Source organism: Opisthocomus hoazin, chromosome 21 (genome assembly GCF_030867145.1).
Source record: "Opisthocomus hoazin isolate bOpiHoa1 chromosome 21, bOpiHoa1.hap1, whole genome shotgun sequence".
NCBI lineage: Eukaryota > Metazoa > Chordata > Aves > Opisthocomiformes > Opisthocomidae > Opisthocomus > Opisthocomus hoazin.
In genome coordinates, this window is record NC_134434.1 from 10,484,482 (window position 1) to 10,512,202 (window position 27,721).

Here is a 27,721-nt window from a genome sequence, read left to right on the forward strand (position 1 = left end):
GATGGTGAGAAGGGTTCAGCCGGAGGGGCTGGGTGAGCCTCTGGGCCTGGGGAATCCCAGTCCCCCCCAGTTTTCCCCAGTGCTGCATTCGGCCACGGCAGAGCCCTGTGGGGGCTCTGCAATGCAACCAGCCCCCGCAGCATCCCCCATCAGCCGTGCCGTGGGCACACGTTTCTTCAAGCGTGCATAAACAACGATGCACTTCTGTAGTGTTTTTGCAGCTAATTCTCCCGGGTGTTTCACTCCAAGTCCTTTCCTTGGCAGCTACCTTGAAGGATTTTTCCTAAAATGTGGTTTTGTATACGTATGCAGCGAGCAAAGCACAGTATTCTTAAAAAGCCCATTCACGAGGAGCAAATGAGAGCTCCGTACAGTAAATACCATCCAGAATTACACCGTCACTCTGGACCTAGCAGAATTTGATGGGCCAAGTGATTCATCCATCAAAATCATTTTCCAGAAAATCATGCTACTGGAAGATTATGCTTTTTATGAAAGGGAACATATCGCTCCATGCTCAGTACTTCTTGGCTTTGCTATCAAAGTTGAAGCAGAACAAAAACTGCATCTTGCCATATGTTTTGTTCTTAATTCAAAAGACTGGAACTGCAGGGTGGGAAGTTGTAGAAGAAATTTTTATCCCAATGCTATGCAAAGTTATGGGTTGGTTTGGGTTGGTTTTCTTTTTTCCAAATTTGAACAGTTTAATAGAATAGTGTAAGGATCTCAAGCTTATTTCAGAGTGGTGAGTTGACCCTTCTCAGGGAGGTAGAGGAGTATGGCATGAATGGGGAGACGGGCTCCCCACGGAGCTGGAATTTCTCAGTATATCTCTCTGACAAAGTGAGGTGTAAAAGCCCCATATCCCTCATGGATTGGCTCTTTAACCCTAACTACACCAAACACCTTCTCCCTAAGCAAGCCGTCTTCCCTGGGGCAGGAGCTGTCTCACACGCAGATTTTCCCCCAGCTGCATCAGCCCAAGGCATCCCCAGAACGGCACAGAGCAGCGCCATTCTCCCACGACCCACGCAGGTGCTGAATGCTCTTCCTGCTTTCTTAAAAAAAAAAAGGAAAAGAAGAAACAAAGCAATAATTACAGTTGAACATGCCTTGGTTAAGTCATGGCTTAGTTAATGGAGTGCACGTTATATAGTGAGACCCAGACATTTTAAAAAATACAAATCTTTCCAAAACACTTTGTGGCTTTTTTCATGGGTGCTGGGAACCTCAGTGCTCCGGTTCCGCATCCATGCAGGTCTCCCAGGGGTTCTGGGGGAAGCGGGGCAGCGCGATCAGGAGGAGGGCGATGCCGCAGATGAAGAGCAGGACGAAGGAGGCGCAGGCACAGGCGAAGGACCAGGAGTAACTGTACTCAATCCAGACTGTCTCCTCGCTGTCAATCATCCTCTTCACGGATTGTCTCATCACTTCAACAGAGATGATGATGCAGAGACCTGAAAGAAGGCAGGAGCAGTGGGTTGAATAACCAGCTGTCAGTTTTTCATTCTTAATTAACCACCTCATCTGTCTTTTTGCATACAGGAGTTGCAGTGAGATTCACAGGTGAGTCATTGTCTTCAAGGTTTGACAGAACCAATGCTCCCAACTGCCGAGAGCTCTGCTGTAACCCAGGCCACCCAAGTCAGCTGGTGACTTGTTGAGTGTGATCTTTTAGGCGGGCTTGGCTGGGAAGCTCAAAGCGGTGGAGGAATAATTGCATTATCTAGGGAGCTTTTCCAAAGGTTGAATAAGAGTTTTACTGAGGTGACAATTTGCACCTCTGTCTTTCAGTCATTGTGGCATGTCAGGGAGTTAGTAGCTCACGTAAAAATGCAGTCTTCATGTTTCTGGGAGACGGCTGTGTATTTTGGGCCTGGATCAGCTGTGTCTTTGGTTTGAGTCTTAATGAATGAGATATAGAATAGTGTATATCCCTGCTTTAGACTGGGGCCAGCACTGAATATGCTAGAAATGCCCCTTTTAAAGGTAGCTGGAGAAAATACAGCCATGCTGCTGGGTAATGCTGGCTCTGCAGGACATTGTCAGAGCCCATCAGCTGGAGCACAACACAGGGACTGGTAGTCTGACTGTGGCCAGGAAGAAAACACCACTTTCAGGGCGTTTTTAGAGGTGTCTCCATCCTTCCAGGATCTGTCTAAGTTTCTCTGCATTGTCCTAGAAAGCGAGTGGAAGCCTGGGAGCACCGAGCCTCCTACCTGCGAAGGTGTAGAACATGGATGCTGGCTTCAGCAGGTAATCCCTCTTCTTCCCGAAGGATAAGAGGACGCAGATTGTTCCGATGATTGCAAAGCCGACGCTGAAGATGGCAATGGCTGCAGCTGAAATGCTATATTCTGCCAAAGCAAAACAAACACCAAAAATGCAAATGTATGCAAATTTTGAGCATGTTTCCATCACCTGTTGTGACTTTGCAGTAGGTCGCTCTGAGAAACATGAATCCTCCCACTGCTGTGGAGAGGTGGCTCTGATGAACTGAGCATTTTCCTCAAATAAAAGCAGGGGCAAGTATTGGCCGTGTATCTTTTGAACGCAAAGGGTATAAAGCCAGAGCAGGAGGGGGAAGCTCGCTCTGAACGCTTACTGAAAGAGCAAAGGGCACTTGTATTGGTCCGATGAAGCTCTGGGCTGGAATTGTTTTAGCTCTGCTGCATAGATGTTATTGTTGAAGCCTTACTGGGCTCCCCGCTCTCATTTCTTCCATCACTCCACACTCTGCTCTTAGAGTAAATAGACAGCTCTTGCTATTTTTATTCCAGATCTGTATTGTGGAGCCCCGACAAGGCCCCCGTGCATGGTGCCTGTGTTGGACCGATGCAGAAAGACAGCTGTCCGCTCCGTAGGGCTCGAAACCCGAGCAGGCAACGCAGGCAGGAGGCCAGAGGTGAAGCGTTTGCACAGCATCTTCCCCCCTCCCCACCCCTTCAGACCATGATTTCCAGCTCTGAACACCCAGCTTCTGCAGGGCATAGGATTAAACCCTCCGTAAAATGTCCTGGTTTTTCCTAAGCCGGCTAAGATGTGCGCTGGGCACTTTCCCCGGCCAAAGCACTCTTCAGTGTCTGAATGGAGGGGAAGAATTGCTAATTGAATAATTCAGGCCTTCATTTACATATTGCATCTGTTTTCAGGTTAGTTTAATATTTAACATATGTAGCCATGCGTGAACATCACAGTGCCTGATGATATTTGCCTTTCAAGCCATTAAAAAAAAAATATCTCCCAGGCAAAATCATGAAGAATTTTTTTGCCTGTTACTAATTAGCTCCCATCACATCAGAGCAATTTCTGTGAAAAGGAACAGCAGATCGCTCTTTGTTCTGTTGCTTTTCATACCAGTGTTTTATTATAATTTCGTTAATGTTTCTCTTTACTACGTGCTAGAACTGCCTGAAAGAGTTCGTTTCGATGTAAAATATTTTGCTGTGGCTTAAGCTTTTTACTTCAAAGTAAAGAAGTTCTTCCTGATTTTTTTCTGAAATTACTAAGAAGGCATTGGGTACATTTTTAACATCGAATGGCTGAAACTGATAGTATATAGATGAGCAAAAGCCGATAGCTCAGATATATCCTCTTCTATCCTCTTAAAATTCCCAGTCTTCCCTGTCTCAGGAAACTTCTTGGTTAGAAACCCGGTGTGCAGAGTTTTTCACCTTTATCGTTTCCACTGGAAGCAAAGCAGATTGTTTAATTTGTGTCATGTAATCATCAGCTCATTTACTCCACAGCAAAATATGTCATGTGGCAAACCAGAAAGGAATTTGTCCGTAATGAGAGGGCAAGAAAGAGAGAGGAGCACGTTAGAAGAGTGCTAAAAATATTTTGCTTTATCAAGGACTTATTAGAAATGTGGAATCTGTCTGTGAAAGACCGTTTTCAGAACCCATGCTCTGTAAACACTGACCGTGCGTGTCTGTGTAGGATCTCTGTTCCTTCCTTCCGTTGATCACTCTAGTTTTTACATGACTTTCATATAAAATCAATATGAAGCAAAAAATTCCTAATGGTCTTCACAGTGTGTCTGTACTACTTTTCAGGGTCAAGACTCTGCTCGGGGTATGATTTATTAATTTAGATTTTATTAATGTCTTCTTCCTTCCATGGCAAAGGCTCAGAGTGTTGCAGATAGTGCCAGCATTGTAAAGTAGTTTTTATACGGAAAATACTTTTTGCAGTTTTCATATGCATTGACATTTATATATATTTGTGGGATAACTCTGACTAAAATCACACTTATGAGTGTGATGATATATAAAAATTATTCTTCCCAGGAAGCTGGCATTTGACCTTATTCAGAGCATTTTTTTCACATTTTCCCCAGCTGACGGTATCTGATAGAAACTCCTCTACTGCTTTCAGTGGAACGAGGATTGAACCCTTATTTTGCGGACCCTTTTACCTTAGATCTTGTGTGCACCTTTGTTAGGAAAATACTTTTTGGGATCATTCTTACCTTTCTGGGTGGTTACTTCAAATATCTCCGAGCTCTGTCCTGGTGTGAAGTGCTTGAAGTAGGAGCAGTTGTGTTCTGAAAGAGAAAAGTAAATTTAGTGTGCTTGGTAATCTCTGATAAAATGTAGTAAAATTGAATTTCCTTTTTATTGATGTATCAAACTTGCAATGTTTTTAAGGTTCCCCACCCTTGGTAGCACAGAGAAGTTGGAGTTGGATCTGTTTTGTTTGGGAGCAGATGAGTGGCCCGCACATGCCAGGCCATCGGTTCCAGCATGGGCAAGGCTGAAGCCCCCTCTGATACCTTTTGTGGGCTGCTCTCTTGGAGTGCTTTTCATGCTGATTGCTCATCTATTTAAAATATGAATTGCAGATGATTTTTATCATTCTGTCTTTGGCCATCACACATTCCTGCTTCTCTGTGTAGCTGTATTTCCTGGTGAGGAGACCTGCCGTGCCCGCATCTCAGCTCACCTCCCCTCGCCACTGCCAGCCCACTCCGTAGTGGCATCACCCTGTCAGCAGTTGGAGTGTCACCACTCCTGGGGTGAGCCTGGACTCCAGAAAGGGAAGATGGAGTGTTCTCACCCACCTTCTCCCCCGCGACTCTTCCCTCCTCCAGCTCATAGACCTGGCAGGGGAGCAGCCCAGGGGACTTTGCTGCATGGGTGGGGGATGTCACCATGCCATGGGGGTCTCAGAGATGAGATTCCTACAATGCAGCAAAGCACATGGTGTTTTACTACTATAGGGACACCAACTTTTTTCTGTCTGTCAGTATAAAACCAAAAGCTATCTGAAGCTGCAGACAGTTGTCCAGGGAAGGGAAGGCTGATGAAAGCCGTATGAGTCATGGGCAAAGAAGCTCTCGTGCGGCCTGGCTTTACTGAAGTTTGCTCTCACCAGAGCAGTCTATTAAGTTGGTTTGTTAAGATAGCAGTTAGATAGCGGGAGCTTTATGAAGTTCCTCTATCTGGGCTTAACGTGAGCATGCTGCCAGGTAAGTGGGATATTTATAGAGCGGTTATGAAGTGAACAAGGATCAAGATTGTGTGGCAGGGGGACAGTGGGAGGAGGGAAGTTGGTAGCTGAGTCTCGCAGTGGCCACGATGTTGTTTCATAGTCAGCCAGTGAAGCGGTGTCATTGCTGTTAGTAGAGACAGGGGAGGCTTTCAGTGTCTCAGCGCGATGGGGAAGGGTCCGGTGAGGACCTGCTGACTTGAAGGTTTGGCAGCAGCAGAGTTAGGGTAGAGGGTGTTCTCGCTATTTATAACTGATTTAATTGAAGATTTGAAGGGGCGCGGAGCTGGGAGAACAGTTGCTGGCCAAGAATTTGGCTGGAAGGGTGCAATTGCGGAGACGCATTGAGCAGAGCCAGCTCTGATTGCATTATTCTGCTGAGCTGGGCTGGAGAAGACATGCTCAGCACCTGCTCCAGCACCCCTCCTGCACCCTGGGTTGGGATCTCATCAGACCGGGAAATCACGCCAAGACTGCATGAAATACAGGCACGGCTGTGGCAAGGGGCCGCTTGGTTAACACCAGCATCTCTTGTCCATTAAATAAAAGCTTCCAGGAGATGCTGGGAGAAAGTCTGGGAGGACTTTGTGGTCCTCTCCGACATCCAGACTGGGACAAGCTGCCTCAGCGCAGGTCGTGGGGTAAAGCCTGAGCCAGGTCCCAGGTGCAGAACCACGCAGGGTTTCTGCCTGGGGGCACATATTGCGATTCAGGGGTTATTTACAGCATTAATTTCTAGTGACAAGAAGATACCAGCATACTGTATGTCACCTATTGGTTCTTGTGTTCTTTTTCTGTCACATAAGTGGCAGATGTTGGAGTTAGTGATTCAAAGAGGATTTATTTTCTCTCTTCCAGGTGACAAGCAACTTTAAAGCAGCATTTTTGGGCCCATTAGTAGAAGATTCCTTTGAGATGCTCTTATCTACTTAATTTTATAAGCTGACTTTTATTTCATCTGCAGCTTCTCTTTGCTGGAGACTTGGTTAATGTTCTGCTCTGGCATCTCCTGATCTGTTCTTTATTATCCTTGCAAACGACTGGAGGAAACATATTTGAACTCAGACCTCTAAGACTGAAATTGCAAATTTTGAGCCCCAGAGCGAAGGTCATGTGCCTCTGCCAGCGACCGAGAGGTGGCTGAGGCTGAGCATCCAGTCTGCTGATCCCAGTTTGGGGATTCTTTGGCTCCTGTATGAGGGGAGGGCGATGGAATGAAACTGGAACACTTTATTTTGGATTGTTTAGTTTGGCTTTTAACTAATTCTCTGAAAAGCCTGAACTCAAAGGAGTGCCCAGGCGTGTTGACTGTACAAAGCCCAAGGTGAAGCCATCCAGGCATGGTGCGATGGGGGACATAGCACCGCTTCGTGTCCTTTGCAGGTGAACCAAGCCAGCCCTGTCTACCCTCCAGTGCGTGAAGGCTCAGCAGAGGGGGAGCACACAATACTTTCTTTTAGAGATGGACTTGTCTGCAGGAAAGGGAGCTGCCTTTGCTTTTGTGGCTTATAGCAAATCCCTGCCAAGCTACGATAACTGGGGTTGTCACAGAAGTGGGTTAGCTCCAGGGAGGTGTTTTTGGAAAATGCATTTATTGTGGGAAAATATAGCTAGATTTTTTTTGGTGAAATGATATATTGGCTTCAGTTTAAAGATGCTTTGGTGCTCTGCTGAGCTGGAATATCTGTTTCAGCGAGGCTCCCTGTTATTCAAGAGAACTGAGGCACTTCAACGCCTCTCTGGTGCCATCAACAAATAAGAGAAAAGCCCATTTGTGTCACACCACATTTACATAATGGATAGGATTTGAAATGGGTTTTGTAATGGATGAAAACTGCGTGGCAGTCTTTGTTTCTCTCCACCCCTAATCACATTATCTCTGCCACGAGGTCACCTCAGTGTGCTGACCGGATCACTCCAGGGGCTCTGTGGTCGTTAAGGCTCACATGAACTTCAGGGTTGTAACACGTGGTTTATCACGCAGTGTCCTCCCCCTTCCAGGTCACCCACCCCTACAGCTCTCCTGGCCCCTTCCCTTCAGATCCACCATTCCTGGATGACCGCTGTGTGGGAGCAAATGGGCCAACTCATCTTCTCTCTGTCCACGCAGAGCCACCCTCTCCTGCCACGCACCACCATGGGGCTGGACAGCAGCTGCCGCAGCCATGGGATGCAACAGAAGTGCAACCCCACCGCACTGTGGTTGAACCTTGGGGGCCTGAAGTGTGGACACCTTATGGGGGAAGAAAGGGCCGAAAGGCCATGAGGTGTTTGGGCTGTGCAGAGCTTCAGGTTGGCAGCTGTCACCCACGAGCGTTGGAGTGACGGGCTGGGAAGGGGCTGGAGCCCACCTTGCTCATGAGCCACAGATGGACACTAGCATGTGGGGTTTTGGGGCAGGCTGGATGGTTAGAAAAACGTGGATTTCAATGTGAGGTTTCCGCTTGTGTTAAGTTTGGGAGACAGGACCCGCTGCTGTGATTCAAAGGAGCTGTTAAGGTGAGGGCTGAGCGGTGGAGGCGGCCAGACTGACCTGGCCAACACGCACTGAGTTCTGGAGATGGTAACTCCAAACAGTTTAATTTCATACCAGTGTTGCAGAGTGAGTCTCTTATACGGACACAGGCAACAAGACAGCCCTGCTGATAACCCGTTCGCTCGAGCACTTTCCCTCTGCAGTTGCTTGAACTCGGGTTCCCGTGTTGACGAGGAGCGCTTTGACCTGCTGGCAGCAGGCGCAGGCTGCAGAGCATCCCCGCTGCTGCCCCGTGTGCAGACACACAAGAGCCCGCTCTGCAGGACAACACCTACACTGGAGCTACCGGCAGTGCCGGCGAACTCAGTTTACAGACGGTAGTAAACTGCCCCGGTGCCCACTGACCAACGTTAAAAATGTCTCAATATTAATCTGAATTTGTCCGGTTTTAACAGCCATCTGCCTGATCCTTTTGTTTCTTACAGCAGGATGCTGAACCCTTTCCAATTTGTCAACATCCTTGGAAGAGCACTGTAAAATTTTAAAGCTCTGCCTAAATCACAGCCCTGCGCTGTGGACTGTGAGCCAAGTCATCCTCCCCATTTTGCACTGCGCTGAGCTCAAAGCCTAATAAATAATGATGTTAACCGTGCCATCCGTTTCCTCCTCGGGGAGCGACTGGTAAATGGTTATTAATGCAGTGATAAATTCTTATGTTTCTTTTCCAGTCCTGGCAGTAATGTCTAGTTATGTCTCATGATTTTCAGGAAAACCAGTGCCCACGTCTGCTCTCTTACTGCACGTTTGTTCATTCACATTTTCTCGACTGCGGCAGGTTTCACAACCCCGGTGCTTCCCTGCCGACATCTCTTCCCAGAAGTGTGAAATCAATCTAATGCCAGCCGTGCGGACACAGCATCGTTTAGCAGCCCGGATCTGTGGGGGCTGTGTTCTCCCCCTCCACCCCACGCCGTGTTCCCTGCCTGAGTAAAACGGGGATTAAAATATTTATGTTAGAATTGAGGTGGGCATCTTGCCCTTTGAAACCTCAGATGCTGATTATGACTCAGGATGTCATCCGAATTCCCAAATATCTTTAAAAACTGGAAAACCACCTCGGGGGTGGGGTGGGTGGCTCAGCCCCTCCATCGTCACCAGGGTGTTCGCTGTGCCCAGCGGAACGGCAGCGCTGGGACGGGATTCAACGCCCGCGCGAGCACATGCTGGTGTCTGTCAAAGACCGTGGCTGCTTTCATGCTGCCCTGCCTGTGAATCTGCTTTTTCAGACAGCTGGATATTTATGAGTTTTATATTTACCCTGCAGCTGTGCAATTTTGGTGTTTATCCACCACTTTCTATTGTTTTTCCTTTTGTGGGAGTTTTCCTCTGCATGCGAGGAAAGGCGTACAGTGAGGAATAGGTTTCTAGGCACATGAGTACCTTTGCGAGAGACATTAAGCATACGGATGACACACTCCCAAATTTGGTTAGAGGCAGATCCAAATGCTGAGGCTGAGCTCCTCTCTTCAGATATGTAATTTGGCCAAAGAGATAAGGTATTGCAGTAATACAGGGGATATACAGTAAGCCCAGGCAGTAAGATTTTTCACAGGAAATTTTCAAGTATGTGTTAACACATATATTTGATTTCAAGCAGCGAGTCTAACATGAAGGCAATCCTGTTATTTCTGTTCTGGAAAGCATCCAGTACCCTATGAGCCTTCTAAAAAAGCAGCGTAGCTCGGTCACGGAGGGAGTGTATTAGTGCATGCGGCGCGAATGTTGCTGACTTTGCGATCAGCAAAAACATAATGAGCTCCTTTTACCATGGGAATGGAAAGGTCTTCCCGGAAAGCAGCCGTGCCCGCTCCCCCGCCGCCCTCCCTGTCGACTGCACTGGAGGAACCCGTGATGGAGACGCGTGTGAGACCAGGCTGTCTCCGCTGAGAGGTGAGGAGGCTCAGAAAGTCACTGAGAAATGGCTTCGAATGTAGTTTATGGCTTTTTTTTGGAAGCTGGCAAAACAAACTGCAGGTTGTTCTTCCTCTCTGTCCTGAGAAACGGTTATTATTGAAATGGTTTAGAGATAACCTAATGCCTGCCTTGAACAGGCTGTTCCTTCGTAGCTATATGGATCTGGAAATCCTAAAGACCCGGCTCCATATGGTGGACCCATAAATTCTCTTTCTTGCCCGCTGCCGTCAGTGTGGCTAGGTGCTGTGGAACCCTTGGCTGATGTCAGCAGAACTTCCTCCAGCCCAGTTTCCCACTGTGATTTCCACCGTGTCTGCTCCTCCTCCCCTTCTCCCTACCACTGCCGTTGTTGCACAGGAGACTCAAATATGGTCACAAAGAGATGTGCAAGGCAGCATAGCACACATGGACGGCAAGAGGGGTGAAACCGAGGTGTGTTTGCCGACCAGCATGAAAACAGCCCCATGCAGCCCCATGCCGAATTACGTGCCACGGGAATGCGGACCCCATTTTCCTTCTGCCATGTCCTGCAACCTCTCAAGCAAAACCTGGCATGACCGCCTGGTGCTTTCTCCCGTGCGTCAGTGGGTGGTCACGTACCTCCTGGCAGGCTTATCGGCCCACAGCCCTTCTCTTTGGGACCTTGCTCCTGCATAAAAATCCGCTTTGTACAGAGTCGCCATAGCCCGAAATGAGCCGCTTCGCAGGTGGCGTTGTACTCCTCCACTTTGGGGCTCAGCACGGCCCAGTGGTCAGTCACTACGGCTGCAAACAGGAGCGAGACGCCAACCAGGATCACGGAGAACGTCAGCCGGACCTTCAGGGGTTTGCTCTCGTCCATCCCGGTCCGGCCCGGTGCTCCCGGCGGAGCGCGGCGGGTGATTCGCGAGGTCTCCCGAAATCCTGGCGCATCTGAGCGTTTGCAAATGCCAGCCCCGGGAGAGCGGGGCGGCCGCAGGCAGCTGCTGGGCTGTGTCAGCCGGCGCAGCGAGGAGGCTATTAATGCACACAAGGAGGGGAGCGCCCAGCAGAGCTCAGCTTTCCGCCCCGTCCTGCCAGGGTTGTTTTGGATTCCCACGAGCCGACCGGGCAGGCGCTCGCTCAGAGTCGCTACGGTCGCCGCTCAGACACTGCAATCTCTTGACTTGCGGCATGCCCAGAAATAGGCATTAATAGGATGATTAACTTTTCAGCAAGCTTATAAAAACATCTGTGTTTATAATAGCGCTGGGCCTGCGTTCAGTCTGGTCCTAAATAGTTTAATAGCCCCGGAGCCCACAAACCGCACGCCCACGCCTGCAGCTCGCGGCAGCCTCTGCAGGGAGCTCGGAGCCGGCCGTCCCTCCGGAGCCCAGCACTGCGGCGTGAAGGAAGTGGCAAAATAAGTGAACGCATTTATTTAATTGTTCATTTGTACTATAATTACTTCTAACTAGCCCGAAGTATTCAGGATAGTAATTTTTTTTTGTTTTCTTTTTGTTTTGTTTTTTTTTTTTTGCTTATTTTTTCTAATGCAAAACCTCTCGAGTGCTCACTTGCTTTCCCACCACCCAGGTTTGCCTTGATGCACGTAGTAATGCCAGCGGCTGTCCGGCACATCCTCTCCTTCTTTCAGAAGTGACTTCTGTCACCCTGAATCCCGACTGCCAGGGCTGGGGCCAACCTCTCACCCTTCCCTTTGATATTACAGCTGATCATAAAGCTAATTCGATGATAATGTCAATGGAGAGGCCACTGTGGAGATGACACTACAACTGCGATGTCAAACCGAGGAGGGTGACAGTACCTGAATGTCAAAAGAATGGTTAAAAAAAAGCCAGCAGAAAGCTGCACATATCACGTTATCATGTCAAGATAATGCCAAAGCTACTCCAGTCATGTTTTGCAAAGCCAAAATACAGGTGCAGAGGTGGCAGCTCAAATTAATAAGGACTATCTGAAGCAAGGAGTTGGTGAAAGGGGAGAGTGGGAAAGGGAGAGAAAATAAAGAATAAGTTGAAAAACATTGATCCAAAATAACTGTAACTGAAATATGACTTAAAGGCGTTAATGTTACTCTGCTTGATGTGTGACAGAGCTGCTTAGACACCCCCGGGGAGCAGGGTGACGTGTCTGAACCCAGTGCATCATGCCGGGGAGATGGGAGCTGTGGGAAGGACCGAAGGTACGTGGCACAAAATCGGAGGGGAAGGGGACCGGGGAGGGCACTGGGGACATGAAGCAAGGCAGGGACCAGAGACCGTGGGCATACCCAAAGGAAGCCACTCACATCCCTGTATGGGACTGTATGTGCTGGATTGGAGCTGGGAGAGGTATTTCAGGCTTACATTTAAACCAGAACCAAGAGCTCTCATGAAAGTGGAAGAGCCTAAAGTGATGAGACTTTAAACCAGAAAAGGAATGCATTAAAAACGTAATGCCTTTTCTTTCGAAGCAGTGTCTTGTTGAATTTCACCAGGCATCAGTCGATCTCAGGAGCTGCATCCTGTCTTTGCTTCCTTGATGCTACAAATGCCACAGGCCCTCTGCAAGTTGAGCAGAGGAAAGTGAATGTGTGTTTGCAAATGTGGGCACAAAGCAAAGTTCTGGCTGCTGAGGAAGCAAGTGCTAATGAGCATGCTTCAGACTAATTACAGCCTACAAGGACTGCAGGAGTGGGAACTCATTAATTTTTCGTTGGTGTCGGTCTTTGTGTCTCTTCCAGTATTGGCAAGAATCACGCTTTTTGTTCTTGTTCAGGTACTCTGATCTGGAGAAGTTTTTCAGGGTTTGGTTTTGTTTTGAGTTTCCTAATAATATCCAGGAAACAACTAAAGTGACATCAGAAGGGAAAAATTCATCCTTCCCTCCCCTCTGCTGCATAGAGGAGCTGGGAGTGTGAACAAGACACACTGAGCTTCAACGGGAGCAGCAGTGGCTTCCTGGGACACTGAAAACTCACATTACAAGCAGCCAAGGTGAAACCTTGTCCCCAGCCCCAAAAAAGTGACCTAGAGCCACCAGTCCCTGGGAAAGAAACTATTTTGTGGGGTTATTGCTCCCCATGGGCTCTGTGGGCTTGCTACATGAGCTGATGTAGGCACGTCGTATGGGCACTGCCGCCTCCTTCTCCCAGCGTAGGCTCAGTGTGCTTTTGGGGGGCTGTTGGCAGGTATTTGGTGATCACCGCTCGTGACCCCTGAAACTGCTGTGGCAAGAGCCAAAAGGCTCCTCTGCCCGTGGGCTGAACCTCTGTCCCCATCTTGGGAACTTCTGTCCCAGCATGGAGGTGAAGTTGTCCTCCCTGGGGGGCTGGTGGACTACATGGGTCTGGTGGGCATCTGACAAATGCAGAAGCAAAACTGATTTCTGGAGGAGCAAAGGACTAAGGGAAACCCCAGCAATTTTCTGCACATCCAGAAGACCACGATACCTAATACTCTAGGAACAGTTCCCGCAGTCTCCCTGCGTCAGCTGGCAAGTATTCCCATTTAAAAATCAATATCACATGAAATATAAACAGACTATTAATGAGGACCTGTTGGGAAACAGGGAGGGTTGTAATTAGTTGCACTTTAGCAGCAGTGAGTGAGAGACACAATTATATTTCTCTACTGGAGAAAAGCTAAAGGAGGTGTCTCAAGACTGACTATCGCATTATTTTTTCCCTAGCAGAGGCGTTGGCTTGGCTCTGCTCCCCAGCACTTGCACTTTTCCGTATTTCTTCCAGACCAGCCTCAGTATTTACCACAAACAGATTAACCAAATTCTGTGGTTCCCCTCTTGCAGAATGATGTTCTGCAGAAGACCATTCCCAGGTGAGAATAACCCAGAGTGGAGGAGATTGTGCCTGGTCTGCTCTCGGCTCAAATGTGTTTTCAGCAAACAGCTTGCTTCGAATGGGAGCTCCTCAGCAAGATTCCAGCTCCTGAGCCTGCGTTGCCCGGTGCAGTGAGACCACTGTGGTCATGGTTGGCTCCGCATGGCTGATACCTGGCATTACGGCCAACGGCACCCTCCAGTTCTGGGGCTGAAATCCTGCTGACAGTAAAGGCAGGAGCAAAATGTGTGTGTGTTTTGGTTCTTTATTTTTTTTAACAGACTCCCATGGGCATGAAGAAGGGGATGCGATCCCGTGCTGCAAGACACAGCCCAGCCTCGGCGCGGCAGCAGCCCCGCAGCCCCACGGGACGCAGGCAGGGCTGGTCGTCCCCGCCGCTGCCCGCACGTCTGATCCACAGCTTCATTCTTTTAAAACACCAACTGCCGTGCCGGGTGTGCAGTTTTGGTAAGCAATCCCTTCAGCTCTGACGAGGCGGCGGCGGCCGTCAGACGAGCCGTTTCACGGATAGATGCAGGGCACTCCTCATTCCCTTTTATTTTCAGCACCTCCCATGTTTTTTTAGTTTTCTCATTCCAAGGAAATGCCACATCCTCCTCGCTGGACTCTTTTTCCACTTTCTGAGGCCTTAAGGACTCGGGCTTTGCTTCCTCCTCAAACATCACCACTTTTTGAGACATCCCTGTTCACAGCAGGGCAGCCCCAGCTCTCGGGTCCCCATTTACCCACAGAGTTGCTCAGCAATGTGGGAAGGGCCTTTATTTATTTCAGTTCAAGGGAACCAGCTTTGGGCTTGGGCTTTAAATGGCTTCACTACCAGGTGTCGAAGGCATTTGAAAAGATGAATCTCCTGCCTCTGTCCAGACATGCCAATTGATCATACGTACGGGAAGAGGCAGGCAGATGGAGATACGTGGGCAATCTTCATCCTTAAAGACAACCTGGACCCTTAGAAACTAAGAAGGTGAAGTTAAAAGAAGCATTTGAAGAAGAAGTTTTGTCTCTGATGCAGGGATGGTTTGGGATGTCTGGGAGTGGTAAAAGGCTGCTGAACTCCCAACCCGTGCTCAGTGCCGCTTGTACCATCGGGATTTTATGGTGGTGGTTGGAGCAAGGCTTTCAAGGAGCTTCAGCAAGCAAGGTCAAGCTTTCTTCAGGCAAAATGGACAAGATCAGGGACAGGAGGGTGCTTGGAAGTGAATTCATGTCAAACCTCAAACAATGGAGGCAAAGCACAGGCTCGGGGCTAGCACTTCAGAAGACACTGGCTTATTTTTCTTGATGATGGTTTGCAGTGCCTCTGGCCACCCTGCCAGCCTTAAACTGAGCACTGAAACCAGATTGTGTCTCATATAGGCCAAGTTTAAGCTGGAAACTACAAGGTTTTTCTTAATTTCCAACCCAAATGACTGGAAATGTTGTGAACATAGCTAATCTTGGAGATTTTGTCGTCTGTGGAACCATGAGAATAGTTTTTTCTCCTCTGATACATTGACTGCCAGTAACATTCCCAGCTGCAATTAAAGTAGGTAGAAATGTGAAAAAATAAGCACAGAAATCTCAGGTCAGAGAATGTGGAAGTTAAAAAATCTATATACATTTCTCCACACAAAAAGGAATACATTTAAAATGGTTTATTTAAAAAGTAAGGATTAAGTACATGATACATGGTTGTGATTATACCAGTAGAACTGAAGCACAGTGGAAAGAACACTTCAGAACTGCAGACAGAGATGTCACCTCAAGGGACATGATATATTAGCCCTTGTGGATATGTGATCCATACAGAAAGAAAAGGAAATATAAAAATAGTTTACTGTTAGATGTATGGGCATATGGAGTGATTTCTCCTTTTACTCCTATTGTGTATGAGAAACTAGGAAGAGAGAGCTGACAAAATACCTGGAACTTGTTCTTGGAAAATTGAATCTGATCCAATAGCATTTTTTTTAGGTCTGCTGTTACAGTATGTTACAGGATAATACCAAAAGGCTGATTATTGTTAATGATCTGATGATGATGTCTGTTGAGAAATGGGGGCTGATTTGTGTTCGATGCTGCCCAGGGAAACCAGAGAGAAGTGGAAGAACAGATGGTTTTCTTTTTTTTTTTTTTTTTTTTTTAAACTATCACTGAGTGGTTTCAAAGTCCAAGCACAGTCTAATTCTGTTCAGCTAGATCAGCCATGGAGCAAGACGTTGTTCATGGGCAGGAATGCTGCAAATTTTTCGGTTTTGTCAGAACCAAAATTTTCCACAGGAAGAGACTGGTTTTTTTTGATTTTTCTTTTCTTTTTTTTTTTTTTTACAGGTATGGTCAAATGAAACAACATTTTTTTTTGCTTTGGTTGAACAGGTTTCCACACTGCAATTTGACATAGACCATGAGTTTTAAATTCCAGCCCCCATTCTCCTACAGGATGGAAAGATCTGATCCCTGTTATCTCCCCGTGCCTTTGTTCCCCGTCCAGACCCCGTATCCTATGAGCATCCCATGAACACTTCCCCGCTCCGGCTCCATTTTTCAAAGGTGCCGGCGAAGGAGCAGCTGCTCTGGCTTGGACCGAAGCAGGGCACTGCACTCGGAGCACTGCCGAAACCAGCCCTGATCTGGAGGAGGCGGCTCTAGCAAAGACGAACATCCCGAAACACTCAGCAAGGCTTTGGTTTTTTTTTTGCTTCTGTGGTGTAAAAGTACTGCGTGCGCCTCTGCAGGTCTGACCCCGGCTGTAGAGAAGCCCTGGAGTTTGGCTGGAATCAGATGGTTGGTTTTAAACACATTCACCGGAGCAGGACAATTAAAAGAACAAAACCAACGTGCGAAGCAAACCTCACACTGTCAAATTCCAGTTCAACGTACGTGAGTTTAGAAAAACAGCCTATAGCTAACTCCTGGTTTTCAAGGGAATGGTTGCATTTTTAATTACAGTAAACACGGATGAGGACTTATTTCTAACTATTAGTTTATTAACACAGTGGGAAACAAATAGTTCTGGGAAATTGCACTTGAAAAATACATCGACTATAATTAGATGTAAATTAGTTAGCACTTAGTATGACACACTAATGAGACAGAAGGGTTTTTTTTTTCATTGCAAACTTCTACTTCTATCATAGCTAATCAAAGTATTTTAATATTACGAAGTCTCAAAAAGTAGGAAATAATTTATTGTTTGAAAGCATAAAGATTCTTGTAAAAAAAACCTTTCATCAAGAACTTTATTAATTTTAGAGCTCTTTCATGTTGTCCTAGCCCAAAAGTAGGTAAAAAAGTTTTGTCTTCCTCTGAATTTTTTTAAAAAGCTTGTGTAACATTTTTCTCCATAATGTGTTGATACAGAAAGTAGCACAACATTTTCTACTTTTAAATCATTCCCACCGCTCCGTTCGCTTTAGCTCTGAGTTCAGAGGTTTGAAAAAGGATCCCAGCAGAGTTTTAACCTCAATGGAAATTCTTAACAAGCAGGGATGAAGGCTCCAAGCCACCTGCCAAAATAATGATGTGGCTCTGCCAGGCTGAGGGCTAGGCAGAGCTTTACAGCGACTAGGGGAAGACTTTCGCTTAAAATTGAGAATTGTGTCTTGGTTCTTGTAAGGAGAGAGGCTTAAGCAGGGTTTACCTGGGAGGGGGAGAGGGGGTTCAACTTGCTTTTTGTGATGTTAAGGCAGCTCCTCCAGGATTTTCCTGGAGGACGTGGTTGCACTAGCTGAAAACCTCGTATCCAAAACACCACCGAGTCACTGACGCTGCGGCCGTTGCAGGATAAATTAAGACTAAAGAGGTTTTAACAGTTTGGCCGAGATCTCCCACCATCAGTGAGCCAAGCTTTCCAAATCATGATTCTTTTCTTGTCACCACTTCCCTAGTCTTCTGGTAGCAAAGACTTTCTGGGCAAAGACGAAGGGTATATTCAAAGGAATCTACATGAATTAGGTGCTCCTCTCTCACTGCACCTAATTCATCCGAAGGGAATCGGACACCTCGTTCTCATATGGCTTGGTCGAGTGGTCACTAAAATCAACTTGAGTACTATTAAATTAAATTACCTTTGAGTCAGGCCCTTGAGCTTTGATATTCCAAGCCTAAGCGTAAAAAATGAAAGCAGGAATTTGAAAGAAAAAAAATATTTCAGACTTTTTTAGAAACATACAGAAGCAAAGGGTACAAATTAGTTCCCCCCTTAGCTGATGCATAGAGTTTTCTGTGGGCTCTCTGCACGTGAGTAGATTCATCATTACAAAATAAATTAAATTAGGTCAAACCATCATTTCCATCTAAAAGCAACTATACCTTGCACCATGCGGCACTTATTCATAATAAAAAGAGTTTAATAAATACCTCATAAACGGTGATCATTTTTGTTCTATTTTAAAAAATACAAAGTTGTCATCCGTCCTGTTAACACTCAGTTCCCATTGCTGCAGGAAGTTTTGCCAGTCCAAATGTATTAGCTTCTCAGTTTCTTACGCACATTGCTTAGATATCTTAGTTTCCAGTAGCGTTAGTGTTGCACTTGTGAAGCAGTAAGGAAAACAGGAATGCAGTCGCAGGGAACCGGCAGCTTCGCCTGCACGGGCCACCCCGACTCAGCTCTGCTTCTCGCTCTCGCCATGAGTAGTCTATAGGGGCTCCTGACAGACAGCACTCAGCACCTTGCCGGATCAGGCACTAGGGCTAGTCGAAATGAGAATTCAAGTTTTCTAAATGTTAGGCAAGAAATGATATTGGCAAATGTGCTCAAGTCCCACCTACTTTAATCCTTTGCTTTCTAGGTCTTTCAAGATGCACCCACCCTCTTCTCCCCCACCTGCACTGCCCTGAGGGATGCCTTACAGCCAGAAATGGGAGACCCCCTTACCACCCCAACAGGGAGTCTGTAGTGCTCCGTATGCGGGTGCTCTACGGTGTCAGTAACACAGGTCAGTTTTAGGAAGTGTTGCCTTCAAAAATATTTTCTTTTTTTCTTTTTTCTTTTTTTTTTTTTTTTGAAAGAGGCAAAGCTTATGCTGTGTCAAAGGAAAGTGGCTCACTTCATGAGTAGTTCGTAATCATCCTTGGGCTTGGTTATAAATTATATTTGTGAGTTTGTATTAAGGGATCTCAATATTAGGAAAAAAAAAAGTCATACAACAATTTTTCTGTAATCCTTTAAAACACACTGGTGGCGAGTCCTTTTCAGTTTCTCCAAGACTTTGTACACACTACGAAAGTGCAGGAACATGAACTGCCTTCGTCTTGTGACACCAAGCACTGAAAGAAAAAAACTCCGAATAGCTTCAGAAAAAGCTATGAGCATGTAATATCTTTCTGTTGGTCCAGAGGATCTCCATTTGCCACCTCAACACGTCACAATTAAAGAGGTGAGAGGGTACTTTAACATCACTCCTTCTCTTTCACGACAGATCCATTCTGTTTTCATATTTCTTCAAAAAGCGTGAGGAAGGAAGGTGCTTCAAACAGGCGTCGTTCTCCTGTTGACCATGTTGACATGGAGTCCTTCCTTAAATTCCTTCTGAAGGAAGTTGTGAACCTGCAGAAAACTGGCTTCTTGGTCTGCATTGTAGCTGGCAGCCGTTGTAACCTTCAAAGGCTCTCTGGAAAGAGTGTACATGGAAATTTCATTCATGGGAATGGTGCCTGCTATCTTCATGCCAACTGGCGAAATGTCTCTAGATGGAGAGGGCTCTGTAGATCGAGAACTGGATCTGGACCTCCGCCTCCTGTACCTATAACTTGGCATCCTGGCATAAGGAGAACTGGAAGAAGTCTTAAGGAATTCCCTCTTGGTCTTAAACCTCAGCTCTTTGTTCTTCTCAATATAAATGTTCACAGCCAGAACACCTATGGTTTCGGCCACAATAAAAGACAAGGCTCCAAAATAAAAAGACCAACCATAGTTGTAATGGTTCTTTTTGTCCTCATCTCGCTTGTCACTTGGGTCACCTGCATTGCTTGATATGTAGACAATGATCCCTATGATATTACTTAGTCCTAGAGAGAGAAAAACATAAATCAGTGGTTATGTGGCTGGGAAGACAAAATTCAAGCCGTGTTACTTTCTGGACCTGAATGATTCAAAGATTATGACCAAGAAATTTTCTTACATTTATTTACTCTTTCATTTATCTCAAGATTTCATTTATTCTTGAACAACAAAGAATAGACCCACATCTGGGTCACCTTTGCTCACAAGGATCCCAAAATATTCAGCAGGATTTGTTCCCGTCTCTTCATTGCCACAGTGGGAAAGAAGTAGCATACGGGAGCTCACTAATATTGTTAGTGGGATTCTAACATTCCAAATAACGATAAAAATAGATTTTGAGCTCAGAGCTATGGCTGTTCACCTTGATCAAGATAAGTTCTCTTCCACCTTGGGGAATTTTCATCTAAATGCGACATGCTTAATCTGAGCTTCAGGGAAAGCTATTAACAATGTGGGTGACTCTCTCAGATGTTTGTAGTGTTAAAAATGGGCCCACCTATCATAGGTGAAATTTTTCTGCCGTCATATAAAAGAAGACGAAGAGGCCCTGGATGTAAGAGGCACCTGATTCATCTGATGTTTAATACATTTTAAATAGTGTAAAACCTGCTTGTTACTGACTTTGGCATCCTTTTTCAGGAAAACTAAAAGCTTTTCTAGAATATACTTATACTAGAGCTTCAAAAACATATTTTTGTCTGAAGAAATTCACCTATTATGGTGGTGTTAGTGCCCTTGATCCAGGAAAGGGATACAGGGAGAGACCTGCCGACAAGCTTTCCCCCAGTCGGTTTCAGTTTAAAAAGGCTGCACTTCTTAGAGACTCAATCTAAGGAGAACATACCTGCTGCAACAAAGAGAATCCCAGCGCTGAGAATAATGTTGTTTTTGCTGTTGTAAATCCTTCCTGCTCCAACACAGAGTCCTCCCAGCAACAGCAATATTGTGCTTAGGATAGGGAACACACTGGAGGCACGGACAATGCCTGGAGGGGCGACAGGTAGAAACCCAAGACAGACAGTAACCATTTCAGATGCCTCCTCGGGTGCAAGTGTGGAGATTACTGAGTCTCAAAACCCCTGGCTCTTGCTGGAATTATCCCTGATTCTGCATTTCTGGGCATGTTTTTGGGAGCCAAGGCCATGGCTACGTGGCTGATGTGGCACAGACACTCTCAACTGAGTAGCTTAAATCTTTTGAGCTTTCTTCCAGAAAGTCCAGCATTATCACCATTATCTGATGCCACCGTGTACAGAACATTTCTGGCAAAGCACGAGGTAAGCGACCCCAAGACCCAGCATCACGCAGGGAGTGGCAGTGAAAAATTGATGAGCTGGCTATGAAGCCTACACCGTTTGGCGATGGCTTGGGCGGACAGATCTGTTCCTTCGTACATGTGCAAGGTGAGTAAATTACAGCCCTTAAAGTCTGCAGCATTCGTGCTGCCAGCGAGCACAGCTAATAACCCCTTTTTCTTTTGCTGAATATTAAGGACATTGAAACCTTTCAGATTTCTGAGGAAGAAATTGTAACAAGTGTGTCTCAGATGTTTGTGTTTAGTTTCCTGACAGCTAAGCAGAGTCATTTTAAATTCTGTATGCTTCAGTCCATTCACCAGCATGGGCTATAAGGTCCCTGAAAGAAAAATTAAAACACCGCTTCAAACCAGCTTTCAAAGTTGGGTCACTACAAGACTAAGGAGCAATCGAAAGGGAAGTGCCAGGGAGGGAAGAAAAGGACAGAGAAAAAATCAACAGGCACAAGAAGACAGAATCCTTTATTGTAAAACCCAAAGGGCTAAAACCTGGTAGGTGCTCCTGAAAGGCCGAGTGAGAACCAGGTTTTGTTGTTACAGAGAGAGGGTTTTTTGAAGAAGGGGAGGTAGGATGCTGAATATGGCTGTGGAAACTGGGATTGCCCCACAGCTGGGGGCTATGGAAAGGCAAAGGCGGACAGGGCAGTCCCGGCAGGGTGAGTGGGTGCCGGGACGTGGGGATACCCGGGTTGGTTGGTTTCAGAGGCAGCTGGCATGGAGGGGTGGAAACCCTGCAGCACATGGGGAGGACACGGGGACCCCCAGGGCTGGGTGCATGGAGAAGAGAAAACCACCATCTGGACCGATCTGCTGATGTGGTGCCATTAGCAACGCGGTCTCTCCCGGGTGCCATCTTCCTGGCTGACACGCACAGCGAGCGGTGCCCGTTTCCCGAGGAGAAATGGCCAGATGTTACAGCTGATGCTTTCTCATTTTACTTTTGATGGCCGTGGCGTTCCCAATTTCGTGAATTGCTTCCTAACGATTCCCCTGGTAACTGGTGGCAAAACTCCCACTGACTGCGAGAGGGACAGGACCGGGCATTTAATAACAGCATGGCTTTTGTGTGCACTGCAAAGCCCCGGGGAGTCCCAGCGACGGGCCCAGCCCTCATTAGGATGGTGCAAACATAAAGCAAAAAAGACAGTCCCTGCCTGGGAAGCTTACGCCTGTATCGATCTGCCACAGCGAGAGAAGTCCGTCTCCTACCAAGACTGGCAATGTTGCTGCATGTGTCCCTTACAGACAGGGCATTTTCTAACGGGATCTAAATGCGATTCAGTCGGGTGCATTACTATTCAGACAGTGTCGTGCAATAACTGGCAGACCCAAGTAATGAGGGTGTAAGGTCCCTAATCAAAGCCCATTGAGTGCTGAGAGCCCATTCTGTTGTCCTGGGTGTATCCCCATGTGTGTGGTGCGAAGTAACAGTGCTTCGACTTTTGGGTCAGCTTTTAGAGTCAATTCTGAGGAAAAGATTCAATGTCAGTCTCTGTGCCTGCAAAAGGCAGCATAGGCTTAAGATCTACTGTGGCCCACCCCTTCTGGTTGTTGTTTCCTATATTTTATGGTCATGCTGTTTATAATGATCTCAATTAAACCAAAGAACTTTCCCAAAATGCTTCAGTGATACCATCAGAAGGATCTTGCCAGACATGCCAAATGCAGGGGGTGGGTTGTTCTACTTGTAGCAATAATCTCCAGAGATAATTTTTCCATATTAGGTAATTCATGTGAAGAGAAACTAAACACACAGTGTTCTCTTCCTGTGAAACCCCACCATATATTTTTTCCTGCAATGTATACTTTTAACTCTGAAATTCAAAAAGGAAGCTCGTAGGTACCACGTAGAATTTACATATATCTCCCAATACTGGTAACAAAATGACAGCACATCAAAAAACGTTAAGGCAATCTGTGTTTTGCTTTCTCCCCTGCTTTTTTTTTTTCTTGTTTACTGTTCTGTCTGTCCGCATCGGCTGTTCTGCACTGCTATGTGCCTTGACACTTTCTTTGCCGAAGCGCTGCGGTGTGCCATGCTGCTCCTCCCCATGGGGCTGCGAGCCCTGCGCTCTGCTCCTGCTGTTATTCCCCTCCGGAAGGTGGGAGCCAAGCAAACGGCTTTGAAAAGGGGATGCTATAGCATGCAAGTGTAGATACATCCCTGAAATGGGGTCCCCAGTCCCCCTCCTCACGGCTGTACCTTGCACCGCAGCAGAGCTCTGACGTCCTCACGCACGCAGTGAGGATGAGCATGGCTGAAATCCCCTTTTCTGCAAAGGGAGAGGCACCTGTGCTTCGGGCAATGCTGGATCAGAGCAGCTTGGTTTCTGCGTGCCTGCAGAAATAGAGGAGAGGAGGGGAGCCGGAGCACACGTTTGTGGCTGGGCGATGCACGCAGCAGCCCCGGGGACTGCATGGGCTTTCTGCGCAGGGCAGCGATACCTCTGCCACTTGCTGAGGCTCTGCACGGCAGTAAGACGAGGATGTTTTTTAGGCAGACAGGCTGGCGTGTGTTGTCACAGGGAAAGTTCAATAGCAGAGGTCTTGTCTGAGTTTCTTTGCGCGTGTTAGCTGTCACTGTGGCTGTTGTTTGCTTGGTTTTGCAGGGAGCAGCCTGAACGCCGAAGGGCAAAACCCAAACACCTTCTCCTACCCACACCCTGGACCAAAGTCCCCTAAAATTAGTCTTTTTTTTTTCACAATAGAGTTTTGAACCAGGGCTCAATTCTGCTAGCACAGTGATGCTTACATTTATCTGAAGCCTATATTAGATTGGTAACTGTGGAGCAGGACGAGACCCCTCATGCTGCTCTGCCAGGAGCGCAGGGTGCACGCAGCGTTGGTGCCTTCGTCTGAGCCAGACAAGAAAAGTAAGGGTTACCCTAACACTGACCTCCAGGAGACTTGTGCCAAGAAACGGCTACAAGGCACGGTGAATGATATGGAGACAGCTGATTGCAAAGGTGTTGCAGAGGGCAAAAATGGGACGGAAGGTCTTGCATCTCCTCTGAAACAGGATGCAAATATCCTCTTAGACAATGATTTGGTCCCTATTACATATACGTATGAGCTCATCTCTTCTGGATTTAGACACATAACCTTTCAGCGATCTCTAAACCAACCGTATGCATTTTAAGTGGAGCTGCAGTTTTTCTTACAACAGTTAAAGCAGAGCAGTCCCGTGATCTGTGCAGACTGTGCGAGGATGAGGTCTCCTCCATGAGGGGAGAGCTGAAGCCTGATTTTGCAGAAGACATAAAGGGTTGGACCCACTTGTTTTTAAGGTCTGTACCTGGTCACTTTTGAAAACAGCTTTTAGGAACACCCATCACGAGTACACTTGCAAACAATTAACCAATCTCGTGTCTTACTGTGGAGCTCTAGACTGTTTTTCCCAGTTCTCCCTTTTCTCCAAATAAAGAAGGCATAATATGCTTTTATCAAGATGCTACTTAATTCCTCTTTCCTTTATAGTCCTTTTGCTAATGATGTTTCTTTCCTAAAGCTGACTTGGCATCAATTTAACCTCAGTTCCAAAGCTTTGTATGAAAGATAAATGCAGCCATGCTCACAGTTTGCCTTCGCCTCAGCACTGAAGTCACGTCACCCAAGCACTATGACTGATCTAAATTGACAAGAATAAAGATGAAAAAAATCTGGGTTTTCTGGTAAAGTGTACTTTTCGGAGATTTTTATTTTTTCTTCTTGTCTTAGCAACCAGAAGTTGTTTCCCATGGGTGAGCAGGAGGGCAGAGTGGTTCTCTAAGTGGTGTTTCAGGTAATTAATAGCAGGATAATTGAGGAGTGCTTTGCCTTGCCGGGTGTATCAGCCAGCAGTGTCATTCATTGCTCCCTGAAGCTTTCCCAACACCTTGTGAACTGCAGTTTCTTTCTCTGGTAAAGGGCATTGCTTTCAGCTTGGCTGGTCAGCTCTGTTGTTCAAAAGGAACAACTGGGCAAGGCATCCTCTGGGGGAGTGGAAATCTGACTCAAACTTTGCAGGATTGATGAAGTTTCACACTGGGGTTCCAAGATTTCCTAGCAGCTGAGTGAATGGTCATCTGGAGGAGATGAAACGATTGCCCTTATTTCAAGCACCAGGCTGGCGGATGAAATTACTTCTGTGGCGGATTACACACCAGCATGGAGCGGCAACGGCTGGCTGGCCATGCAGGGAAGCCACAGCCCATGTTCATGTGAGATTTTGTGGTTAACTGCAGACATTTCAGCTTCCTTCCTACAATGCAGTATTTTCACTGCAGGAGGAGGTGGCTCGGCAGTTGCAAAGGATGAGGCTTGCGTAAGGGTTGGGTTTAAGCATTAGGAAAAGCTTCCTAACGGGCTGGAACCCACTCCTCAAACCTGTTTTGAAACACTAATCAGATAAATACTCCCTGAGTAAAACATCCTCGCCAGTCTGGGAATGATAGCTGTAGTTTTCATCTGAAATTTTTCTATATAGTGTTTAGAGAAGGGGCACCACTGCCATGAGTATTCCCCTGGCTGAAGGAAACCCTTGAAATGGGGGTCCCCGAGGGTCACGGTTGTGTCAGCTGCAGCGTGAACTTGACATACGTCTCTATGCCACCCAGTCTGGGACAGTCTCTTGCAATAAGTAAGCCTTGGGTTGCACCCTACAGAAGAGAAACCCAGGAAAGTGTCTCTGGCCACTTCTGTCAATTCTGTGCATTAGGTATCACTTTTCACTTACGGAGCAGGTATTCTGAGCTGTCATGGTCATAGTCATTGTCTTCAGGAAAGTGGTTGATTCGGAAGCAATGTCCTTTGTAGATTCCTGAATGAAAACAAAGCAAACATAGCACATAAGGAACACAACTACGTAAATGTGCTCCTGCCAGCTCTGCTTTATTTCCTTTTCCTCCCAGGCTGTATAAGTTATTCTCCTGTAGGGTTGGTCACTGATTTTTTTTTTTATGCCATCAAGAAACCATCTCTAAGGTCATGAATTTTGGGCGGATTGGGCTGAAGCCTAGCTGCAGGAAGGGAGAGCCAGGATTCCTGGGCTTTTTTCTAAATCTGCCACTAACATCGTTCTCTCGAGTTTTTTAATCTCTCTGTGCTTTACTTTATCAGCTCTGTGCTTATCTTATAAGCATGCCGAGTTTGCAAAGCTTCTTTTTGTTCCTAGAGTGTCTGTCAGTCTGGGTCCCCGCTCCATGGCTGGGGCTCCACAGCAAAGCTGAGTGCCAGCCCAGCACCCATCACCCCTCCTGCCTCGTCCCCAGTGAAGCGCTGGTTTCCCTTATCAGAGCCGGTAAACGTTGAACTGCCTGAGGCCTCTCCAATTGCTCTCTAGGCTTGGGAAACAAGCCCATAAATCTCTTCCTGCTGCAGTTTAGACCCACATGTCCCCCTCAAGGTTAGCTCAGCTTTTAATGGCATGTTTGTTCAGTTAATCGGGAGCCTGTGCAGTAAGCCAGGGCATGAGTGTGCACTCCTGATACCTGAAGGAACAACGCCAGAGCTGGACGGATGAACCGCTCGCTCGACTGAACAAGATGAGGTTCAGCACTTTATCCAGCTGGGTAAAGCTTTAAATCAGTATTTTGTATGATTTTCTGTCACGGTTATCCATAGCCACATCCAGTCTCAGCCGCAGTCGGGTAGCTGAGACCGCTGCTGCACAGCGAGCCGCACGGGGACCTCTCCCCAGAGAGCCTCCTGCAGGAGCGCAGCCCCGAGGTGCGGTTCTGCCGCGGTGCTTTCATTATTCATTAACCAGCGCTTTGGTGCTCAGGAACATACATCACCCAGGATGAGTTACCCTCCGCACAGGAGTTTCAGTGCTTACAGCTCGAGCTGGCAGAAGGATTTAAAACCCACCACTTAATACTACTTTAACAGAAGCACAGCTGCAGTCTGTAGGATATAAATGTGGATTTATTTCACTGCCTATTACCAATGATTACAAAGATCTCAAAAGAATTACTAATCCGGAGGATTTCAATTGCACCGTGTGAGTGTCAACTGCAGGTTTGCTACTACAGTGTATTTAATTCTTCCAGTAAATGATGTATCTACTCTAATTGCGGTAACGACTCCGGCTCTTTCTGTGCAGCACTTCAAAGGCTGTGAACAAGAAGTGGCTCACGTCACACCTGGGAGTGACACACCTGGCCCGTCTGCCAGGCGGACACAGGCACTTCAGCTGGGTCGGCTCCTGCCAGGCACGTTTGCCTGTGCGTCCCTCTGTTTGCCATCAGCTGGTTTGTTGCTCCGGATGGCTCTCCAGCAAGGCAATCCAAAGTTCAGATTTTAAAGATCGCAGTGCTTATCTTTACAGGAGTTCATGCAATGAAACTAAATCCCTCCCAGCATAACAGGACCTCTGAGACTGGATGGTCATTTCGTTGAGTCTCTTCATATGGTGTGCCAATTTAGAGGAAATACACTCAGAGTGTATTTATCCTCTCCTATTCATTTAGGAAAAAAATTCAAATTATCTTCTCACCCTAATTTCCTAGGGAAATAGGCTCTTCAATGACTCTGTGCTTGTGCGTGTATAGGTGGGGCCATCTCGTGGTCTGCATGTACTCCTCCAATAGCTTTTAAGGTCATTGGCTGAATTTATCCAGAACTGACACAAAAGAAGAAATATCACAGGTAGCTGAGCTCCCACAACTTTTGTGCAAA

At 46.8% G+C, this 27,721-nt stretch overlaps 2 protein-coding genes across 2 annotated transcripts in view; both read right to left on the reverse strand.

The window, feature by feature from the left end:
- Positions 1-1,096: 1,096 nt before the first annotated feature.
- CACNG1 (calcium voltage-gated channel auxiliary subunit gamma 1) lies at positions 1,097-10,930 on the reverse strand. Its single transcript, XM_009938382.2, has 4 exons — positions 10,544-10,930; positions 4,475-4,549; positions 2,220-2,357; positions 1,097-1,457 (listed from the first exon to the last, which is right to left on the reverse strand). Exons 1-4 carry the CDS (start codon positions 10,782-10,784, stop codon positions 1,231-1,233), a joined length of 681 nt encoding a protein of 226 aa, XP_009936684.1. The 5' UTR covers positions 10,785-10,930; the 3' UTR covers positions 1,097-1,230.
- Positions 10,931-15,403: 4,473 nt separating this feature from the next.
- Positions 15,404-27,721, reverse strand: part of CACNG4 (calcium voltage-gated channel auxiliary subunit gamma 4) — a 43,740-nt gene continuing 31,422 nt past the window's right edge. The window contains exons 2-4 of the mRNA XM_075441061.1: positions 25,779-25,862; positions 20,594-20,734; positions 15,404-19,754 (exon numbers count right to left, since the gene is read on the reverse strand). Coding sequence (XP_075297176.1) covers positions 19,216-19,754; positions 20,594-20,734; positions 25,779-25,862 — 764 coding nt within the window. The 3' untranslated portion in view covers positions 15,404-19,215. The remainder of the gene's footprint in view (positions 19,755-20,593; positions 20,735-25,778; positions 25,863-27,721) is intronic.

What these genes read in the sequence shown, in the direction of transcription:
- CACNG1 (XM_009938382.2), bottom strand. Translation starts at nt 10,784, where the DNA reads ATGGACGAGAGCAAACCCCTGAAGGTCCGGCTGACGTTCTCCGTGATC. An exon ending in GCCGATAAGCCTGCCAGGAG is followed by an intron (nt 4,550 to 10,543) that starts GTACGTGACCAC and finishes TTTCTCTTTCAG; the next exon opens with AACACAACTGCTCCTACTTC. An exon ending in TGAAGTAACCACCCAGAAAG is followed by an intron (nt 2,358 to 4,474) that starts GTAAGAATGATC and finishes TTGCTTTGGCAG; the next exon opens with AATATAGCATTTCAGCTGCA.